At 43.7% G+C, this 20,321-nt stretch overlaps 2 protein-coding genes across 2 annotated transcripts in view; one reads left to right on the top strand and one right to left on the bottom strand.

The window, feature by feature from the left end:
- Positions 1 to 20,321, bottom strand: part of LOC131477953 (bone morphogenetic protein 8B-like) — a 92,788-nt gene that overhangs the window by 22,520 nt on the left and 49,947 nt on the right. The gene's annotated exons all lie outside the window — the stretch shown is intronic.
- Positions 9,407 to 18,760, top strand: TLR7 (toll like receptor 7). Its single transcript, XM_058660879.1, has 3 exons — positions 9,407 to 9,480; positions 10,079 to 10,136; positions 15,602 to 18,760. The coding sequence occupies exons 1-3, from the start codon at positions 9,407 to 9,409 to the stop codon at positions 18,758 to 18,760; spliced, it is 3,291 nt and encodes a 1,096-aa protein (XP_058516862.1).

Here is a 20,321-nt window from a genome sequence, read left to right as displayed (position 1 = left end):
CCAGCTAATGGGCCTGGGAAACAGCAGGTGATGGCTTCGGTACTTGAGCTCCTGTCACCCCTTTGGGAGACTGGAATAAAGTTTTGGTCCCTGTCTTCAGTCTGGCCCAGGTCTGACTGTTGTGGCCACTTGGAGAGTAAACCAGCAGATGAAAGGAAAGAAGGAAGAAAGAAGAAATGAAGAAGGAAGGAAAGAAAGAAACGGATGAACGTGAAAGGAAGGAGGCCTGGTGGACTCCATGGCAACGGAGTCAGAGAGCAGCAAGCTGGAGGACTGGCTGGCAGGCTTCCCAGGGGCACGCAGTGCACATGTCTGTGAGCTCTGGATTTTGCATGAGAATGGGCTATTTTTTTGCAAATTCCAAAACAATAAGAGCACTTATGAAACTAGATTGACCTGGCACATTGGTTCAATGGCTAAATCCTCACCTTGTAAGAGCCAGGATCCCTTGTGGGCACCAGTTTTATCCCAACTGCTTCAATGCCTTGGGACCCTGCCCACGTGGGAGATCAGGAAGAAGCTCCTGGCTTCGGATCAGCTCAGCTCCAGCTGTTGTGGCCACTCAGAAGTGAACCAGTGGATGGAAAATCTTTCTCTCTGTCTCTCTTTTTCTCTATAAACCTGACTTTCCAATAAAAAATTAATAAATCTTTAAAAAATAGTTATGTTTAATTATTTTTAAATTTAATTTTATTAAATTAAATTGATGATGTTCACATACATGATCATGGTGGGAAGGGTCGAGGACCAGGAGGTAGTGAGTGAGACCCTTGTTTATATGTTTTCTTTTTAAAATTTTACTTCTTTTTATTACTATCATTTTATGATACAGTTCCATAGGCCCTGGGATTTTCCTTATCCCTTCCCCAACCACCTCCCTTGTCACTGAATTTTCTTCTATTATTACTACAGTATGGTTCTTCATACACAGTCATATGCCCATCATTGCAGGCATGGACAATGGCAGAGAGTCCAGCATCCTATTGTCAAGATATAGTAAACAGTTTCATTGGGAGTCCATCTTTGGTCTGGAAGTAGAGATGAATATTGCATTGAGTGCTCATATCTGGATATGATAGTCTCTATTACACAATTACTGTGCATCCCCTTAAATGAAAAGCCACAATACAAAATCAACAACAAGAAGAAAAAAGAAATTAACAATGCCATGAAGTTAAATAACATGCTAGTGAATGACTAATGTGTCACTGAAGAAAGGAAAAAGAAAATCAAGAATCTTCTTGAAGAAAATGATTCTACTGTATGATCTATGAATCAGTGAAGGATTTAATCAGAAGAATGTGTTTTGAAGAGGTGAGACTAACAACAACAACAAAAAAATCAAAATCCATGAGATAGTTTCGGCTGATCTTTGTTGGTGAAATGTGTCTCCTGTAGGCAACAAATAAATGTGTTTTGTTTTTTAATCCAGTCTGCTAATTTATGACATTTGATTGATGAGTTTAAGCCATTTACATTCAGGATTAATATGAATGGGTGGTAATTTGGTCCTGTCATTTTAGTACTGGGTTGTCCATTGATTTAGTCTTCTGTTGTTATGTTTCTAGGATGTTCTTCACATTTACCTTTGGTTTTAGTAGGTGCTATTCCTCTTCTCTGTCAAGAGAACATCTTTAATTATCATTTGTAGGGCAGGTTTGGAAGAGGCAAATTCTTTTAACTTTTCTTTACTGTGGAAGAATTTTATTTCATTTTCAAAGACAAAGGAAAAGTTTTGTTGGGTACTTTATCCTGGGCCTACAATTTTTTGCTTTTAGAATCTGGAATATGTTGCTCTATTATCTTCTGGCCAGTAGAATTTCCTGTGAGAGATCTCCTGTGAGTTTAATTGGCATTCCTTTATATGTCAGTTGATTTTTTTCACATGCATATTTAAGGATCTTTCCTTAGGTTCAATTGAAGAAAGCTTGATTATCATGTGTCGTGGTGAAGATCGCCTTTGGTCAAACCTGTTGGGGGTTCTATGCCCCTCCTGGATGTTGTCTTCTAATTATTTCTCTACATAAGGTAAATTTTCCTTTATTATTTCATTAAATACATTTGTAAACCCAGCTTCTCTTTCTGCACCTTCTGGAACTCCCATAACTCTTATATTAGGATTTTTAACGGTGTGTTTCAATTCTTGAGTTCTTTTTTTAGCCTGATCCAGCTCTGCTTCCAGTTTTTTGTTTGCTTCCCCCTGGTGACAGAAAATAGCTTCTAATTTTGAGATTCTTTCTTCTGCCTCCTTCATTCCATTCTGGAGACTCTCCACTGCACTTTTAATTTGCCCCACTATATTCTTCCTTTCTGATATATCAGCTTTCACTTCAATCATTTCCAGTGTGACATATTCCTCACATTTCTTGTTTGCCTGCTTTATGTGCTTCTCATTGTTGATAACAAGCTTTCTAACAAGTGTTTGGAATTCTGTGTGCCCCATTTTCTCCATGTCTTCCTCAGTTAACTCTGAGGTTGGCACAGGGTTTTGCTCCTTTGCAGGAGAGTCTTCAGTAATATTCATGGTGCCTCTGTCTCTTCTTTTGCTCTTGGTCATTGTACTTCTGGTTATCAGATTCTTCTCCTTGGGGCAGGTTGCTAAGCTGTGTCACCCACAGATCTACAGTTTGATTTTACTTCCTATAGTCGGTACATGGCTCTTTGTTTGCAGTCACTTGTGCCACTCCCTCCAGCAAGTTCCAGGTCTGGGTTCTTATGTTAGATTTCCACAAAAAACTTCCACAATGAAGCTGCACTGTTGTCTGTACAACTTTTCTCACACTTCTGGTTGGAATAGGTTCCAGGATTAGAGAGATACCAGGTGTCCTATATAGCTAGGTTGCTGGCAGTGCTGATCTTGCCGGAACCTGTTGGCTGTTAGGTCTGAGGACCACACGAACCTATTTTGAGTTATAAGATGCCAAAGTTGGTATTATTTTCCCGTGGGAGCAGTGCAATGCACTGAACTCAGTGAGTTCTCGCTGAGTTCAGTGCATGCGCAGCTCACTGTTGTCCCTGAAGTCTTAAAGTCTTTCCATACTGTACAAAATGGTGCCTGGTGTGCCATTTGTGGAGTTCTTGATCTGCTGGCCATCAGGTCTGAGAGTTACCCTGACCTGTCTTGCGTGGAACCTGTAGGATGCATGTTGCAGTTCACTGACCAGAAATGAGCTCACACCCAGCTCAGTGCATGTGCAGTACTGTCCCATTGCCTTGTCTCCTTAAACAATTCGGCTCTGGGGGGCAGACTGGGCTGTGAAATCCCGCACCGCCCATTTGGGATCTGCTGCTCTGTCTCTGCTCCTGGTCAAATCAAACAGACCAGCAGGATGGGCAGTTCTTTGTCTGGGTTCACCTCTGAGCTCCCAGTGAAAGTCCCTTTGCACCTGGTTGCTGGTGGAGTTCCAGCTACTGATGCAATTCAGATTGCCGTTTGCTGAATGCCGCTGGGGTATCAGTCACTGCAACACCACACTGTTGTTTTTGTTGCTTTCCTGTGTCTGTCAGTCTCCAGGCACCCCTCTGCTATTCTGTCCTCTCCTATTTCCTGGAATGTGCCCTCTCTGCTCCACACTGGCTAATGTTTCTCCATCTGTTTAAACCTGTGCTTACCCTATTTCACCATCTTGATTCGCTCCTACACATTTTCTTCTTCTTCCCGTATATGGAGGGAGAAGGTGATGCAAGAGGAGAAACCACGCCGTTTCCCAACTGCTGCATTCCCTGGGGCTGGGGAACTGCCACCCGATGTCATCCCAGGGTCCTCATTTTGCAGCATTCTTTGAGGATTCTCTTCATGTGTTTTCAATAGCTCTGAGATGCTGCTGCTATCGCTTCTCCACGGACGAGGAAATCTTTCTGAGGTCAATTGGCTGTCATAGTCCACCTCTGAGCCTCCTTTGGCCCAGAAATTTGCGGTCGGGTTTCATGAGATAGTTGATCAATTTGTTCTGCTCTCCATCTTCAGCAAATCAATGGGTGTTGAGGCCCAGCGCTGCCCTTCCCACCACACCCCCAGCCTTTATGTACCACAGGGGGGCGCTGCAGCCCAGTCAGAGCAATCCCCAATAACCCCCCCAACTGGACTGCCCCTCCAACTCTGCTTCCTGTGCTGCCAGCGTGTGCACTGGACTGGTCTGGTCTGGCCCACATCCCATTGAGATCTTGTATACAGCATTGCATAGTGGAGCCTAACTCAACCCAACTGACCCCACCCTCCAGCACACACTCATGCCAGCAGGTGTCACTGCCTGTCCAGCCAAGCCCACCCCAAAGATTTGTTTATTTTTGTTTTATTTATTTATTTTTTATTTGAAAGGCAGATTTATAGAGAGACACACAGAGAGAGAGAGAGTGCTTCATTCACTGGTTCACTTCCGAAATGCTGCAGCTGGGTTGGTCTGAAGCCAAGAGCCTCCTTTGGGTCACCCATGTGAGTGCAGGAGCCCAAGGACTTGGGCCATCTTTTGTTGTTTTCCCAGACACATTAGCAGGGAGCTAGAGAGGGAGGAACAACCAGAATTTGAACTGGTACCCATGTGGGAAGCCAGTTCTGCAGGCTTTATGTACTATGCTGTATCACTGGCCCAATTTTCTTTCTTTTTTTTTTTTTTTAAAGATTTATTCATTTTATTATAGCCAGATATACACAGAGGAGGAGAGGCAGAGAGGAAGATCTTCCGTCTGATGATTCACTCCCCAAGTGAGCCGCAACGGGCCGATGCGCGCCGATCCGAAGCCGGGAACCTGGAACCTCTTCCGGGTCTCCCACGCAGGTGCAGTGTCCCAATGCATTGGGCCATCCTCAGCTGCTTTCCCAGGCCACAAGCAGGGAGCTGGATGGGAAGTGGAGCTGCCGGGATTAGAACCGGCGCCCATATGGGATCCCGGGGCTTTCAAGGTGAGGACTTTAGCCGCTAGGCCACGCCACCGGGCCCAACTGGCCCAATTTTCTTCTTTTTTCTAACAAACATGGAACAGTAAGTGTAAGATGCCAGTGAACGAACAAGGCAGTTCTGGGCTTTCAGTCATCAGCAGGTGTCACGTCTATGCCCTGACAGCCCTGCAAGAAGAGTTCCTGCATTTGACAGAGGGGTAAACTAAGGCTGGGAGAGGGGCACCGGAAAGCCCAGGAAATATCGAAAGAAGGTGGCAGAGCAGAATGAGACTCTGAACCTGGGCATCCAGGGCTGTCCACTCTGGCACAGTCCAGTCATGCCTTTCCCACCATGGGCTCAGGGTCCCCGTCAGCAGCCCGACTGTGTGTTCTGTATTTGTGTCTCCCACCAGAAGCTCAGCTGCGCGCAGGCAGGGCCTGTGTCCAATCGCAGCTATAATTAAGGCAAACAGAACTGTGCCTGGCATGCAGCACCATCTGTTGACAGAATGAGTGGGAAAAATGGAAACGTTCCCTAGGGAGAACTGGGAGAAGTAAACTGGGGCTAAAGACGCCAAGCACTATCGTTCAAGGTCCTTAATTCGCAAAGCATCCCTGCATCTCCCAACTGGGACAGCCTCCAAAGTCCCTGTCCTTGGCCAGCAGAGCCCAAGAGAATAAATGAGTGTGAATCAGGAAAGGACAGGGTGAGGCGAAGGCAGGCCATTGTGGTCCTGAGTTCCATCTGTCTGTGCCATTTGTGCCTTGGTTTCTCAGCTGGGAACCTGTGCACCTGCCTGTCTGTCACAGGGTGGACAGAGATACAGGAATAAGGGGCAGAACCAGTCCCCCTCCCCTCGCTCAGCAGGCGCTGGGCAGGCCTGTGAGGCTGGGCCCGGGGCTGTGGTGAGAAGGCATCTCCCCTGAGCCGGTGGCACCTAGCTTGGCCAATGCCAGCACTGCAGACAGCACGGGAAAGAAGCACCAGAGGGGGTGGGAGTGGAAGCCAGTCTTGCCTCCTTCTCCTGCTATAGGGAGACTTGGATGAGTACTGGGACCTCTTGCTATGTCTTGACTCAGAGAAGTCAGGCTCTCCATCTGGAGTGCACAGCCACCCAGGCACAGTCAGGCGCTGTCAATCCTGCCTTGTGCTCCTCACAGACACCCCACCCACAGCGGCGGGAGAGCTGTGAGATGCCCCAGGCTCAGCGAGTAGGGGCCGGGCAGACACAGGAGCCAGATGGGGCCGATAGCAGAGGTGGAGCTGGAGGCAGCAGGCGTGGGAGCAGGGTGTGGGTGTGGATGCCACAGCGAGGACGCTGCTATTAGACCCCAAGGGGCTGCTGGGGCCTGGGCCTCCAAGAGCGTGGGAGGCCCCGTGTGTGCGTGTGAGCCTCTGTGCAGCCGCAGTCCTACCCAGCACAGGCCCACCCTGCCTCCGCAAGAGCCTCGTGCTGCTGGTGGCAGGAACGCAGCCCCGTGGGAAGGCCCTGCTGCCCGCCTGCAGCCCGGCCTCCCTGGACACAGCTGAGCTGGGGAACCTGCAGGGTCCCAGATCCTGATGACGCACACACGGATGGCAGGGGAGGGAGCTGAGAATGGGGGGGGGTCAGAGGCAGGGAGGTCACCCTGCATGTGGCCCTCCAAGCCCATGGAATGAGACTGGCAAATGAGGCTTGGACTGAATGAGGAATAAAAAAATCCATAAATGCCGGGAACTTGGAACTTCTTTCAGGTCTCTCACGCGGGTGCAGGGTCCTAAAGCTTTGGACCGTCATGAACTGCTTTCCCAGGCCACAAGCAGGGAGCTGGATGGGAAGTGGAGGCGCCGGGATTAGAACCGGCGCCCATATGGGATCTCGATGTGTTCAAGGGGAGGACTTTAGCCGCTAGGCCATGCTGCCGGGCCCTCAAATAAGTCTTAAAAGAACTAATTTGGATCTGTGCAGCTCAGGCTCTACCACCTACCAGGATCCTCCCTGCCCTGGACCTCTGCCGCCTAAGGACACTAGAGGCCATTAGGTTGAGAGGTTTCTATGAGCCCCTCTTCTCTGAATGGTCATGACTTAGGGGTTCTTGAAATGCTGCTAAGTGGCTCCCCTCCACAATCCTGTGTTTCTTTCTCAGGTCCCCAAAACACATTCCTTGCAAGGTTCATTCTTTGTTCTTGAGTCTCCATTCATTAATTTTCCAGATACGAGCACTTCACTGTGTCTACACTGATGATTTGCAAAGAAAATTTCCTTAGCATTTTCCTGGTTCTTTATTAAGAACTCACATCACTAATAAATCATGACCTATAGTTATTCATTTTTTGGATAAAGCTTCCAGCACAATGGTAGACACACAGTAGGCAATAAACACTAATGCATGAGTCAGCTGAGAATCAGGACACCCAAAAGAACTGCCAGTGACCCCAATCCTTAAAACATTTCAGCTGTATGGTTTGAACATGGCAAATATTTAATAGTTTATTTCTGAGCAAATTCTGTCAGAAACAAACAATGCAGCGAAGTAAGAGGAAACCTCAGCCATGGCATTTCACTTGAGGGCAATGAATGACATTTTAAATGTTTAGATTAGGTTACTTATAATAATATGACAGCATCATGATCCCTGTGCACTGTCCAATTTCCAAAGTGTTACCAGATAAGGTATTGCACCTGACTCTCATTAGCATCTTAAGATTACCTCTTAGGGATTATGAGCACAACACCTAGCACTCAGCCTTCTGGTGACCGCCACATGGGCCCTGATGCTCACTTCTTCCCATCGTCCCATCTGGCTGCTAATCTCATATGCTGTGCTGCAGTCACACGGAATAAGTCATTACTTATTAGCAATAACTGAGTCTTGGATAAGCCTCATTGGCTACAATACTGCCATTGTGCAAAGCCAATCACTACTTCTGGTCTGTAACCTGTTCTCCTGTGATGTTTTTAAGATTTATTTATTTATTTTCATTGGGAAGGCAACATTACACACAGAAGGAGAGACAGAAAGATCTTCCATCTGCTGGTTCACTTCCCAAATGGCTGTAACAGCTGGAGTTGAACCAATCTGAAGCCAGGTGCCAGGAGCTTATTCTCAGTCTCCCATGCATGAGCAGGGTCCCAAGGCCTTGGGCCATCCTCAACTGCTTTCTCAGGCCACAAGCAGAGAGCTGGATGGGAAAGGGAGCAGCTGGAACGTGAACCAGCAGACATATAGAATGCAGGCACTACAGGATTAGCCAGTTGTGGCCATTTGGGGAGTGATCTGGTGGATGGAAGATCTCTACCTTCTCTTCTCTTTGTAACTCTTTCAAATAAGGAAAATGAAACTTAATTTCTTTTAAGGAATTACAATGAAAACAGATTTGGGAAGGCCAATTCTTTGATTTTGGAAGTCACCAGAAAAGGCTGGTGGTGGCAGACACAACTAACGACAATAACAGCTGGAAACTGTGAGTTAGTTTCAAGGTAAAAAGTAAACATTATTCTTAAAATAGAAGGCAATAACAAAAAAATTCAGGTTAAGAAAATTACTAGCAACTGAGTGCAGTACAAAACGATATTTTCTAGTGTTTATATTGCTTCAGCTATTTCCCTAACACTGATATTCTATTCCTAGTTACAAAAAAAAGAGGATTCTTACTCAGGCCATGTTGCACTATTCTGGCAGGATTTTCCCCTTAAACATTCTTCTCACTGGGAAGAGCTATGGCTGAAACCTACAGGACCAGATTCCAAAGGCAGCCCTCTCAAGTCAGTCCTTCAATTCCCACAGAGCCTATCACTGTTCTCAGGAGTTATGCTGGCTACCTCACGTTGGCTGGAACAAAGTTGGCAGTTAAATTCAGTTCTATTTTTATGTGGCAGTTACAATTCAGTTCAGCTATTTCTGCTTTCTAACATTTCACTTATTTGTTGGGACTGGACTTATGGCTCAGTGAGTTACTGCCTACGATATTAGTACTCTACATGGGCATTGGCTCATGTCCTGAGGGCTCTGCTTCCAATCCAGCTTCCTATCAGCGCGCCTGGGAAAGCAGCAGAAGGTGATCCAGGTACTTGGGCCCCTACACTCACATGGGAGAACTGCTGCAAGCTCCTGGCTTCGGCCTGGCCTACCCCAGCCGTCACAGCCATCCAGCAGTTGGAAGATATCTCTCTCTCTCCCTTTCCAATACAATAAATAATTAGATATATAATACAGTGTATACATCCTTAACTGTGTAACTAGAACCAGTAAATTTAATGTTGCATGTGTTTACAATTTGAAAACAGAACAGTTCTAAGACAAATTGTGCCTTTTATTCACAAATGAAGTGTTCTATATATTTACTTACTTGGGAGAACTAATATGTGTATTATTCAAACATCGACCCCAGTGCCTTAGGTGGCAGGTACAGTGCTTTCTATTTCCATCCAAAACACAATCATCACGGGTGAAAGCAGAAACTGAAATCTAACTGTCACAGGATCAAGAGACTGTATAACTGGCAACCCTGTAATCCCTTTTTACATCTGGCTACTGCAACTTGCACTGATGGCCTTCATCTTGGACAGCGTGGGAGAGCTAATAAATGAGCGTATGCACTGGTGTGATGGGCCTATCATCAGGTTTGTGTAACATTCTCTATAGACCAAGGCAATGGGATACAAACGAATCCCCAAACCTCTCCCATCATTGCTTCTAGGAGCACACGAATCCTCATAGAACCCCAGAACATTTGAAGCTCTGGCCCTTTTTTTTAATGTTCATGCCCTTGCACTAACTTGCTATGGCCCACGCCAGCCCACAGCTGTCTACCTCCTGGCACTGTTTCCGGTCTGACTAGAAACAAACTATCTATCTGCCACTGGTAGAGCTGTGACTCAAAGCCACAGAGGCACCCACTCCACACTCACTGAATGGAGATGGTAACTGAGTTCAGGGAGGAAAAGAGAGGGGACAGAGGAAAGCCTTACCTTGTTTGCTCCAAAGGATGCTGCAAAAGGCTAAATAGCTATTTATCTTCTCTGTGTCTCTGACTTTGTCATATAAAATAAATCAATCTTTTTTTTAAAATAAATCAATCTTTTAAAAAATATATGTATATATATAAATCTTCTAAAAAAATGGGAAATGTTATCCGTGGTCAAATCACATAACCCATTATTATTATTTTGTGGTTTTGGCCCTGATTTTGTGTTTTTGGCCCTGATTTTGTGTGTTCAGCCCTGATTTTGTGTTTGTTTTTGGCCCTGATTTTGTGTTTGTTTTTGGCCCTGATTTTGTATGTTTGGCCCTGATTTTGTGTGTTTGGCCCTGAGATCTCGCCTCCATTCTGGTTGGGAGAAAACAGAAGAGGAAGTGGGTGGTTTCGCAAAGCCTACGGTCTGTGAGCTGCTTCCTGCCGTCTGTCTGTCCATCTCAAACAACCGCACACATAGCATCCATCCACCAAGAAATGATGTTTCAGGCACTGGGAACAAATGTGGAGCATTTTAAAGTAAGTAGATGTGTATGTTGTTTAAAAGTAACTATTATGTGTATGTTTTTCTGGAAGGAAAGCAGTGTTTTATTACCAAGTGACATACAAAAAGAAAAAAGAAAACTATTTTCTTAGCAGATGAAGATGCATGTGCTTATCTAGAGTGAGAGATGTTGACAGAAGGAATTAGACAGAAAATGTTTTTTTCCGGACTATGTCTCCAATCTAGCTTTGAGGAAGCAAGTAGCTTTTCACAGGTATTTTCCAAAAACAGGCACATGTGAAAGCCACGTCCGCAGCATGTGTTTAAGCTTCGCTATCTGCTGTATTTGAAATGTCAAGTTTCCTGTTGTTCTTGGTCTCAGGTGATGCTGTCGGACCCACGTTAGGCTGGTGTGCGCCTCCTGTGCTCTGCTGCCTCCCTCCGTCCTCCGTCCTCCGTCCTCCATCCTCCTTCCTCCGTCCTCCATCCTGCATCTCGGAACAAGATCGACAATGGTAAGAACAGCAATAAAAAAAATAATAAAAAAATTTAAACATAAGATTACATTAAAAAAAAAATAAAGCAGCAAAGAGAGATGCTTTGCAATCTCTGTTCCAAAAAAAAAAAAAAAAGACAAAAAACATAGAGCAGCAAAGAGATGCTTTGTTAATCCTTGTTCCAAAAAAAAAAAAAAAAAAAAAAAAAAGTATAGCCTCAATTTTGCCTAAAATGTGTCCTAACTCCCCCTTTGCTGAGAAAGTTTGTCAAGCCTCTGCTCCGGACTCACACTGTGTCACAGAATACGGCAAATAACAGTAAATCACAGTAAATCACATGTCTCACGCGAGCACTGGAAATGCACAGATTGAATTGTAAATTGCATTTGCTTTGAATTAATGCAGGTTTAAAATACCACGTGTGACTAGTAGCTGTCATGAGTCCAGGTAAACTCGACACTCTGAATCAGATTTTTTTTACCCTGGACTGGGGCTTTTATCGTCTGCTAGAAGATGATTCGGTGGAAGGGCTTTAAAAAATACATGTGGCACACACTTCCTCTCTAAGTTTCGATTTGACTCTGGCCGTCACATCTGCTTTAGTTTGGGGGTAAAAGTGAGCGGCATTTGCAGCTCAACCAAGCCCTGAGTTAAGGAAATTCTTAATCCGCTTAGAGTTCAGGATTTCAGAATGAGGAATTCTCTCTGAACAAACGGTAAGATTGGGAAAGAGCAGTAAAGATATTCCTAACACACACCTTGTTATATGGCATTTATTCCGATTTCCAAAATGCCGTCGAGTGTCTCACAGTGGCACAAGCAACATGAATCAGCTTCCTTATTCTCCACCAATCCCTGAGTTTTGTACATAATTGAATGACATCATCATCATAGAACGTCCGTCCTCTTTGTGGGAAGCAACTAGTTTTTCAATCACGTCTTGGAACAAGTGAGGTTTGCATTTGTGTGATGAAAATCCAATTCATGTTGTCTCAGCACAGTAATTTTCTGGTTTGTGCAAGGAGGGACCCCATGCCACTCTGGACCACAGTCACTAGCATGTTTTCCTGCTTTGCATGGTTCATGATGACTGGAACAATACCTACATTGTAAAAAAAATGAAAAAATCAGGCAAAATGTCATAGGAACAAGGGAAACAATCCTACAGTTTAAAAATATCCCAGAAAGTGCATACCTCACTTCCTGTCACATCCCATTGGCTCTAACGTAGTCATTTCGCTGTGGCGTAGCTGCAAAGGAGTCTGGGAAAAAGAAAATCCTTTTTTTTTTCCAAGTGTCACATTTCCAATGATAAAATTCAGGTTCTGTTCCTATGAGATGAGACAAAGGGGGAAAAAAAGATATTGGAAGAGAGAAATCTCTGGACTGTGTGAGGAAAACACCAATAATTGGTAGTGTAAGAAAGTACCCCAAGAAATAGTAGCAACATTTAGTAAGCTACATGTATACATTTGTCAACCTCTTGTCCAGAAATTATAAATGGCCTTTGTACATCATATGTTAGATTTCTTGATTTTGAGCTCCTTAAGTGCGGAAACTGCATGTGTCTTGCTCCTAGTGGATTTCTTGGTAAGAACACAAACAAGAGTTACTGGGATTTTGATGCTTATTTTTTTTTTTCTCACCGTTTACACCAAAGCTACTGCCATGGCATTGTTGGGTTGGTGTCCATTGTTCTGGCCAATGAGGACTGTCTGTGTGTCCCGTGGCGTTTCTGTGACCATGACTGTATTTCAGGAGAGGACATTGATGGAGTTCTTTTTGTGTGCAGTCAGTTTAGCAGGAAACGAGAGGGGGAGGTAGACTGTATTTCTGTATGGTTTGACCACAGGCTTCTTGGAGAAGCTGGGCTTCCACTGGGCAGATCATCTGCAATCTTTTTCCATCCCCCTTCAAGGATTCCCTGGCCAGATAAAATAAACAGAATATTTCCCCCAGTTGAATCTCCCCCAATGCATTCACATCACATCAAACTAAATATCCTGCTGACCTCCATATGCTGGCTTGTTTATTCTGTGATGTGTGAATGCACTGGGGGAGAAATCTTGATCTATGCTGAAGAGCCAAGTTATTCTTTCAGACCATTCCTCTCCCAATGAAAAAATCTTGCATATTCCTGCAAAAATTTTTTATCTGATTCTGGGATGCTACCACGGAGATACCTGTATCCTGATACTTTCTGAAACATTAAAAAAAATGTCCAATTCTAAAATACGTTTACCCCCAGTGATGATGGTTAACCACAGACCTGTATCACTGCTCTCATGATGGTTTTTTGTTGTTTTTTTTTTGCAAGGATGAAATGAGTTAATGCGAGTAGAGCATGCAAAAAACAGTTTTGGGGATATAGCAAGTGCTTGCCTGAGTTGCTTTGACTGTGCGAGAGAACTGATGTTTGTTGACCAGGGAAGGCTTCTCTGAGGATGTGTCACTTGGGCAGATGCTTTACACAGCTGCAATAAGCTGGCTGTGGGAAGAAGGGGGCGACAGATAATTCCAGGAAGAGGAAACAGCAAGTTGCAAGAACACAGCGGTTATAAGCTCGGTTCAAATGCAGAACAGAAAACAGGCCAGATGGCTGGTACATGGTTTACGCAGGGAAATAGTTTTTTTTTCTTTTTTTAGTACGTCTTCAAATATTTATTTTGTCATTCAGACTCTCATATCTCTTTTTTTTTAATTCCCCCCCCCAACTCCTCCTCCCCTGGGAAATATGTTTCAAAGTCACAGGTGCATCAGAACTTGCACAATCTAAGCAATGCTAAAGGCTGAATGTCATTGGACGTCTACTCAGAAGCCATTGTAATTAACGTGATTCTAGGTTGTCAAGAATGTTCTGATACTGTTTGATGACTGAATAGCATTGGCTGCAGGTAGATCAAGTGAGAGCCAATGACTGCTTGGAGTAGGGAGAAGGGGGATAATCATGATGGAGAAAAGTGGACAGATTAAAAATTATTTTTCTTTAGAAACAAGGAGAAAGAAAAGCTTTTTGGATGAATTTCACATTTTAATGTATAGCATGTCTGTATGTAGCTGCTAAAAACAAGGAGAAAGAAAAGCTTTTGGATGAATTTTACATTTTAATGTATGACAGCTCAACGTCTTTGAGAGTCTCTATTTTTCCCTGAGTCCCGAAATACTTTTAACCCAGACCCACCCTGGGAAACTCAGTGTGAAGATTTCATGTCTAAATCTCAGTAATTTTTTTATTTAGCGAAGGGCATCTTGTACCCCTAGCCTGTTGTCGTGACGTCCCATGTAACTGAGTGCTCTAATTGGACAAATCCAACCCTAGAGTAGAATTACAAGCCTGGCAGGTGTAGACGGTAGGTGAGAGTATTCCAAGTGGCGAGACAGACACGTCAGGAAAGGTGAGTTTAGAGATTAGAGAGCAAATGATCGAAGTTGAATTGGGGGTAAGCCTAGACAGTAATCAGGTATCACGATGCAATGCTGGAGCTTACGCTGTACAAAAAGTTAAAGAGAGACCATTTTTCAAATTGCAGAACAACATAATGACTGGTTAATCTTTAAACTTGGAATGGGCCAAGGGTTGATTCATCTCAGCTGATGCTGTGGCAGCTCGAATGGCAAAGCAAGGAAGATACCGAGAGAAACAATAAGAAGACCAATTAGATTGATGGCTGGTTTCACGATGGGAGGAGAGAGGTTATTGCAAACGAAAAATTAAAAAAAAAAACTGCACCTGTAACTCCAACAAACTTTGAAAGTCCTTTGAAAATAAAGCTGAAAGGATATTGGTTTGTTGACCTCCAATTGAAAAAATTAAGAGAAATAAGCATTCAGTGTACTCGCTACCAGCACGTTTGATTCCATCATCTGGAAAGCTAAAGGTGACAATGGAGTTAGAAGTCTGTTGTCGAGGCATGAAATGAAAACCTGATATGCGAGCGAAGCACTCATGCCAAACACACCCGGAAGATGATTTCCAAAAAAAAAAAAAAAACAGTTCTAGAGGAGGCTAGCTGACAGAAGGGCAGTGCCAAAGTGACAGCAGGAAGTCTATGTTTGATACTCCAAGGTTGTTTACTAATCTTATGACTTTGGGCAAATTGTGAAATAGTGGAATAGTGGTGAGTTGTATCTTCACCTGTGTTGTACGGGGAGAGTGAATCTCTTAGTTTTCCTGCTCAAACAATCATGAGACTTACATATTTTGAAAAGACTCTTACAATTTGTGCCAGACTGGGCTCAGCAATTAAACACTTAATTTCTACAGTTTTAATATGTAGAATATTCTTTTAATATTCTTAATATTCTAGAATATTCTTAATATTCTTCCCAGGCATGTCTGTACTTATAACTTTACCCTGTGAACTCAGACCACGAATCTATGGCTCTTCCGTTGTTACATTCCATCTAGCAACGAATAGGAAATGCTGCTTCTACAGTCTTAGAAGCTCTTAAAAAGCTACGATGATATGAGACAAATACAAAAGTGCTTAAAACTGTTCGTGGAAGATGGAACTGGCAAAAATCAGTGTATTTCGTTGCTAAATATTTTGAGATCCTTGCAGAGGTTTTTGTTTTTTCATAATAGGCAAATTCCATGCCATTTTTGAAGACCCCTTTCCTGTAAAAGAATTATTGCAAATCTCGGTAACTGACAAATGCAATCATGGAATGTGGGATACTGCTTGGACAACAGAAAATAAGGCCTGAATTGTTTTCTCTTCCAACTGTTACATAAGGGCGGCAGCAAGTGGGACATTTTTGGTTCTGATTTTTTTGGTACATTCTAGAAAAATCATGTGTTCTTCTATTTTCAGGTGTTTTCAGCAAAGAGTCAACTCCTTATCCTTTTTAATGTGATGCTGACTTCCGAAATCCTCGGGGCTAGATGGTTTCCTAAAACTCTGCCTTGTGATGTCACGGTGGATGCTTCACACACTCATGTGGTTGTGGACTGCACGGACAGGCGTCTGGTGGACATTCCAGAGGGTATCCCCGCCAACACCACCAACCTCACCCTCACCATCAACCACATCCCAAGCATCTCTCCAACCTCCTTCGAAAAGCTGCACCAGCTGGTGGAGATTGATTTCAGATGTAACTGCGTGCCCGTTCGACTGGGACCGAAAAACAACATATGCACCAAGAGACTACAAATTCAACCTGAAAGCTTTAACAGTCTTTTTAACTTAAGATCCCTTTATCTCGATGGAAATCAGCTTTCGGAAATACCTCGGAATCTTCCTCCCAGCTTACAGCTTCTGAGCCTGGAGGCCAACAACATTTTTTCCATCACGAAGGAGAACGTGACAGAGCTGGCCAACCTAGAAATCCTCTACCTGGGCCAGAACTGTTACTATCGTAACCCTTGCAATGCTTCCTTCTCCATAGAGAAAGACACCTTCCGAAACCTGGAAAACCTAAGAGTGCTTTCCTTGAAAGATGACAACATCACAGCAGTCCCCACAGAGCTGCCGCCTAATTTAACAGAACTCTATCTGTATAACAACATCATTACCAAAATCCAAGCAGATGACTTTAGCAACCTGCACAAGCTGCAGATTCTTGATCTCAGTGGGAACTGCCCTCGTTGTTACAATGTCCCGTTTCCTTGTACGCCATGTGAAAACAATTCCCCGTTAGATATCCATATCAATGCTTTCAATGCATTGACAGAATTAAAAGTTTTACGTCTACACAGTAACTCCCTTCAGCATGTGCCACAAGAATGGTTTAAAAACATGAATAACCTAGAGCAGCTAGATCTTTCCCAAAATTTTCTGGCCAAAGAAATTGGAGATGCCAAATTTTTGTACTCTCTTCCTAACCTCATTCAATTAGATCTGTCCTTCAATTACGAACTTCAGGTCTACCATGCATTTATGAATCTATCGGATTCATTTTCATCCCTCAAAAATCTGAAAATTTTGCGAATCAAAGGATACATCTTTAAAGAGCTGAGCAAAATGAACCTCTCTCCATTACGTCATCTTCAGCATCTCGAAGTTCTTGACCTTGGCACGAACTTCATTAAAATCGCTGATCTCAGCATATTTGAAGACTTTGAAAGATTGAAACTCATAGATCTCTCAGTGAATAAAATCTCACCTTCAGGTGATTCAAGTGAAGTCTGTTCCAACACCAGAACTTCTGCAGAAAGTCGTGGACCTCAGGTCATGGAGACATTGCATTATTTCAGATATGATGAGTATGCGAGGAGCTGCAAGTTTAAAACAAGAGAGAGTCTTTCTTTGGTGCCTCTCAACGAAGATTGTCACGCGTACGGGCAGACCTTGGATCTCAGTAGAAACAACATCTTTTTTATCCAGCCCTCTGATTTTCAGCATCTTTCTTTTCTCAAATGTTTAAACTTGTCAGGAAATAGCATCGGGCAAACTCTTAACGGCAGTGAATTCCAGCCTTTGGCAGAGCTGAAATATTTGGATTTCTCCAACAATCGGCTGGATCTACTTCACTCAACAGCGTTTGAGGAGCTCTCCAATCTGGAAGTTCTGGATATAAGTCATAATAACCATTACTTCGAGTCAGAAGGCATTACTCACATGCTCAACTTCACCAAGAACCTCAAGTTTCTGAGGAAACTGATGATGAACGACAACGATATCTCCACCTCCACCAGCAGGACCATGGACAGTGAATCTCTTAGAATTCTGGAATTCGGAGGAAACCACTTAGACGTTTTATGGCGAGATGGCGATAACAGGTACTTAGAGTTTTTCAAGAATCTGTTATCCTTAGAGGAATTAGACATTTCCAGAAATTCCCTGAGCTTCCTGCCTTCGGGTGTTTTTGATGGCATGCCTCCCAATCTAAAGACTCTCTCCTTGATGAAAAATGGGCTCAAATCTTTTAACTGGGGAAAACTCCAATCACTGAAGAAGCTGGAGGTGTTGGATCTCAGTCACAACCAATTGACAACTGTGCCCAAGAGATTATCCAACTGCTCCAAAAGCCTCCAGAAACTGATCCTCCGGCACAATCAAATCAGGTACCTGACGGAATATTTTCTACAAGACGCTTTTCAGTTGCGACACCTGGACCTCAGTTCGAATAAAATCCAAATTATCCACCAGTCTAGCTTCCCGGAAAATGTCCTAAACAATTTGGACGTATTGCTTTTGCATCGTAATCGGTTTCTGTGTACCTGTGATGCTGTGTGGTTTGTGTGGTGGGTGAATCGCACAGAGGTGACTATTCCATACTTGGCCACAGAAGTGACTTGTGCGGGACCAGGAGCGCACAAGGGCCAGAGCGTGGTGTCTCTGGATCTGTACACCTGCGAGTTGGATTTCACGAACCTGGTGCTGTTTTCCTTCTCCGTATCCGTGCTGCTCGTCCTGATGGTGGTGGTGATGGCGAGTCACCTCTACTTGTGGGATGTGTGGTACAGTTACCACTTATGTAAGGCCAAGATAAAGGGGTACCGGCATCTGACAATGAGTTCTTGTTACGACGCTTTTATAGTGTATGACACTCGAGACCCAGCTGTGACAGAGTGGGTTTTGGATGAGCTCGTGGCCAAACTGGAAGACCCCAAAGAGAAACATTTCAATTTGTGTCTTGAGGAACGAGACTGGTTACCAGGACAGCCAGTTCTGGAAAACCTTTCCCAGAGCATCCAACTTAGCAGAAAGACAGTGTTCGTGATGACAGACAAGTATGCAAAGACTGAGAATTTTAAGATAGCGTTTTACTTGTCCCATCAGAGGCTCATGGATGAGAAAGTAGATGTGATTATCTTGGTGTACCTTGAAAAGCCCTTGCACAAGTCCAAGTTTCTTCAGCTCCGAAAGAGGCTGTGTGCGAGTTCTGTCCTCGAGTGGCCGACAAACCCACAGGCCCATGCATACTTCTGGCAGTGTCTGAAAAATGCACTGGCCATGGACCATCATGTGGCCTACAGTCGGGTGTTCAAGGAAACCATCTAACCTGAGTCTTCTTTGCAAAATCTGACTGCCTAATGAGCCCAGTAGTTACCTGGATGCCCATACTTTCTCATCAGTATTTCACTGAGAGTTTTGAAATTGTCTGAGTTGGGATTGCCTGTATTATAGAGGAAAGTCACCAACGCATGACATTGATGTTGGCAAAAATGGACTTTATAATGCACCGAGTTCTCCTTCTTCAGCGTCTGTGTCTCCATTATTTTTTCTCTCGGCTTTTGTGTAAAATACTCTTGAGAGAGAGGTTGCAAGTAGATGATACAAGGCTCTGCTTCTCTTGTAATTATGATTATTAAGCAGAATTATACGTCTACCTTAAGAAGCACTGTATGTTAAAAATGTAAACTCACACAAGCTCTGTTCATTTGACACCAAAATTACCCAAGTTCAATAAAAAATCAGTTAACTCCCTCTCATCCAATTATTTCAGCCTCACCTAACCTGCAAGCTGAGTGGCCATGTCAAATAGGTGGCTGTGAGTTTGAGGTCTTTCGTGCTTTTTCCTTGAGAGTATTGGTAAATCTCATGGGGGAAACAATGAAAAACACAAGGAAAAACAAAAGCAGAAAATGAAAGTGAACTGCCTTTATATAAGGCGTTGCTGCTTACCTTCAATTTACCTGCTTAGATATTTTATGTGTACCCCAGAGTGCTATATCCAGAGTGAATCGTTTCATCCACTGTTCTCGCATAGTGCTGTATTAATTAATGTCATATATTTGTCAATATCCGTGACTTTGATGCACTAACATGGTATACCTTTACGCAAGGTGTCAAGGACATGCACTTATGTATAGTTATCAGGAATGGCAAGTATGTGGATTCAGTTTTGAACTTCAGCTTTCATATTTAAAAACAATACAGCGTAAGTTCCTATAAGTGTGACATTTGAAACCTGGCCAATTTAATTTCATGAAACAAATTGTGTCCAAATGTGCGTTGCCATTTTGAAAATAGTGTGTCTAGGCTCAAAGCCTGATGGTAGAAAGACCAAAGCTTTTCCTTTGAGTGTAACTGTGAATATGTAGTATATGAACTATTTAGGAAAGACATCTGGTCAATTAAGAAGAGTCGTAATTTCCAAAAATGAATCTCTGGAATGAATAGAAAGTTCACGAAGCTACTGGAGTTGATTATTTTACAACTTCTCAAAACTTTTGAGAAAGGGCATACACTTTTTTTTTAATTATTAGTGATGATGTTGACATGGTTAGGGTGGGAAGGGTCAAGGATCAGAGGATAGTGGGTGAGACCCTCGTTTACACATTTTCTTCTTCCTCCCGAATATGCGGGGGAGGAGGGAGGGATATAAGAGGAGAAACAACACCCAGCTTCCCAACTGCCACATTATCCCAGGGATTGGGGAACTGCCACCCGATGTCATCCAGGGTCCCCACAGCCTCCCCCAATTCTGCTTCCTCTGCCTGCCAGTATGTGCTGTGGACTGGTCCAGTCTGCCCCACATCCCATTGAGATCTCCTATATACATCATTGAGCAATGAAGCCTAACTCAACCCGACTGACTCCACCCTCCAGCCCACACTCA

Source organism: Ochotona princeps, chromosome 2 (genome assembly GCF_030435755.1).
Source record: "Ochotona princeps isolate mOchPri1 chromosome 2, mOchPri1.hap1, whole genome shotgun sequence".
Taxonomy (NCBI): domain Eukaryota; kingdom Metazoa; phylum Chordata; class Mammalia; order Lagomorpha; family Ochotonidae; genus Ochotona; species Ochotona princeps.
Note: the sequence above shows the minus strand (reverse complement) of the source record. Positions and strands in the feature narration are given on the sequence as shown.

Bases quoted from the DNA above. Each gene is read 5' to 3' on its own strand.
- TLR7 (XM_058660879.1), top strand. From the start codon at position 9,407: ATGGCCTTCATCTTGGACAGCGTGGGAGAGCTAATAAATGAGCGTATG. The intron at 9,481-10,078 runs GTTTGTGTAACA...TTGTGTGTTCAG, and splicing joins TGTGATGGGCCTATCATCAG to CCCTGATTTTGTGTTTGTTT. The intron at 10,137-15,601 runs GTATGTTTGGCC...GGTACATTCTAG, and splicing joins TTGTTTTTGGCCCTGATTTT to AAAAATCATGTGTTCTTCTA.